This window comes from Taudactylus pleione, unplaced genomic scaffold (assembly GCF_031769625.1).
Source record: "Taudactylus pleione unplaced genomic scaffold, aTauple2 ptg000061l, whole genome shotgun sequence".
NCBI lineage: Eukaryota > Metazoa > Chordata > Amphibia > Anura > Myobatrachidae > Taudactylus > Taudactylus pleione.
This window is the reverse complement of record NW_028284463.1, coordinates 8003338-8006178: the sequence shown is the minus strand read 5'-3', so window position 1 is coordinate 8006178 and position 2841 is coordinate 8003338. Positions and strand designations below refer to the sequence as shown.

The 2841-nt window shown below is 34.4% G+C and overlaps 1 protein-coding gene across 1 annotated transcript; it reads right to left on the bottom strand.

The window, feature by feature from the left end:
- Positions 1–1325: 1325 nt before the first annotated feature.
- On the bottom strand, positions 1326–2270 carry LOC148534990 (putative olfactory receptor 1F12P). Its single transcript, XM_088464861.1, has one exon. The coding sequence runs from the start codon at positions 2268–2270 to the stop codon at positions 1326–1328; it is 945 nt and encodes a 314-aa protein (XP_088320987.1).
- Between the last annotated feature and the right edge of the window lie 571 nt (positions 2271–2841).

Genomic DNA, 2841 nt, shown 5'->3' with positions numbered 1-2841 from the left:
GCGATGGTCAAGACCATCGCGACCATCATCCTGCATGCTCGTATGTGCTGTGGGTGGTGACCCACAGCTATACGAGCATCCAGGAAGACGCTCCATTTTTATGGAGGACGGCCCTCATTCAGAGCGAGCGCTCTGCTCAGAGTGTCCGGCTCTGAATGAGGGCCATAGCTGGCTGAAGTATGTGAGTACATCTATGAAGCTGCTGGGGGATGCCCTGGACTTCACTGTGTAATACAGCCTGAATTGATGCTATTAAAGGCAGCCCAATCTCATTTCTAAATCACAGCCAAGTATGAAAGACTGTGTACAACAGTTAAAATACTATTTATCAAGCAGAGATACTACTATTGTGATCACCATGCTTTTTGTAGGATAGATATTTATAATATTTAGATAACTGCTTTCTGGGACTTTATATTGCAATTTATAGAAGATCTCAGATCAAAGAACACTTCCAGTTTGAACTCAATGGGATCATTCACTATATGATGTGATTTATATTTAGTAATAAAGTACAATTTATTTTAGAGATATACAGTATATATATATATAAATGTGTCTTTTTTATGTATAATTTTAAAAACTTTTTCATTTACTATGAAATAGACTATTATCTAGTGTAACCAGCACTGCATTTTGTTATTAATGTTTCTAATTTAGTTGGATACATTTTTGACGTTTGTTATTTCGTGATTTACTGTGCGGCAGAAAATTCCCTGAAATTGCACGATGCAGGTGCACTTAATTAATGACTGAATTTGGTTGTCTAGCGCAAACCTCCTTTTTTTTTCTCTTATACTTAAAACCTGGACAGCAATAGTGGAGTTTGGGAAACTCTGGCATAAGTGATTTGTGTTCAATACATTGAAAATATTGGAGTGGCATTTTATGCTGAGTTGTGTGTGAATATGGTGACTTTCTGGAGATTGTTATGCAAAGTAACCAATTTGCAGCTAACTGGAAAATCAACAATTTTGCAAATTCGACTTCCATTCTGGCTAATGTTTTGAGTCTGAAACTCAGCATAAATTAGAATATAAAAATAAAATATTTAAACATGCCAGGAGTTTACCATGAACTGTATATGTACTCAAAAAGATATAGCATTAAAAAAAACATTGTGTGTGTTGTTAACATACAGAAATTTGCCTGATAAAGTGGGCTGCTCATCAAGGAAATGCTGGGGATTGTAGTTTAAGACATATTACCTGATGCAAGGTCTAATTTATTTGTAGAATTAAATAATTAATGTCAGAATATCCACAGTGTAAATAATGACAAAATTATTTTTATAGATGCACTTTAGCTGAGTGTAACTACATGAACTACAGCTCCAATTTTTTGCTACTTTGATTTATCCCCAGCATTCTTAACAGATTTCTTTTCACATCTTTATTCCGTAGACTGTAGATAAGAGGGTTGGTCATGGGTGTGACAACTACGTAAAGTACTGTGAAAACCGGTTCTAGGACATTGGAGTATTCTGATGGTGGCATCATGTACACAGACACACCTGTTGTATAGTAAATAATGATAATGGTAAGGTGGGATGAGCAGGTGGAGAAGGCTTTCTTTCTGCCATCCTTAGATTTTATCTGCAGGATGACCCTGATAATTTTTATATAAGAAGTAAAAATTAATGTGGATGGGAAAACTGCATATATCAACAATTCTAGATAGATGACAATATAAAAGTCTTCAGTTCCAGGACAGGAGATGTTAATCAGAGCTTTAACCTCACAGAAAAACTGGTGTATGGTATGTGACTGACAGAAGGACATTTTTGACACTGAAGTTGTAAACATAAATGAATTCAAGTATCCTGATATCCATATACTAGATACATATAATATACAGTTTTTCCTATTTAAGATATTGTGATAGTGTAGAGGATCACATATAGCAACATATCGGTCATATGCCATAATGAATATTAGAAGATTCTCTGTAGAAGCAGCCAAAACATAAAAGTACATTTGGATGAAGCATTGTATGAAGGACACTGTATTATCACCAGATGATAACATGTATAGCAGCTTAGGGACAGTAGTGGTTAAATAACAAATATCTACTAAGGCCAGGTTACAGAGAAATAGATACATGGGGGGGTGTAACTTATAATCATTATATATTACTGTTAATAAAAGAATATTTATGAGCACTCCAAACATATATAGGAAGAAAAACAGACTGGTAATTAATGATACATAATCAGATGTCACAGAAAAGGGCAGTAGGTGTAATTCTTTCATATTAGTCTGGTTGTCCATTTCAACTGAAGGTTATTCTGTAAAGAAACATCATTATTACTACAATATTTTAGTTACCATTGTCTAATGGGCCACACTTATTGTGGTTGAATAAATTCTAGAGTTAGTTAGTATTTCTACAGTGTGCCCTTAATTTATATTTGGTTTAGATATTATATATACAACACATAACATTACTTATGAATTGCACTTCTATGTACAGTATGTAAAATTATTTGTAAAACCATTGAGAAATGGCTAAAAAAGGCAATTGTTAGGTCTACTATACCATCTGTTTCCCTAGAACACATGTTTTCCATTTAGTAGAGTGCTGGCTAAAGAGTTGGTTTTCTGGATTAAGAAAAAAGTACAAAAATCTAAATAATTAATTATAAGACATCACATGCTGCACATCAATCAGGGGCATAACTAGGTATTTGAAGGCCCCATGGCAAAAGTTTGTAAGGGAGCCAATGGTGGTACATAGGAGCCCCATAGCAGTTAATATATAACATTGGCGTATTCTAATAGCAGTCCTTGTAGCTATGGTAGTTATGCACATGGATATGTTAATTTAACTAGTAAGGTGGGA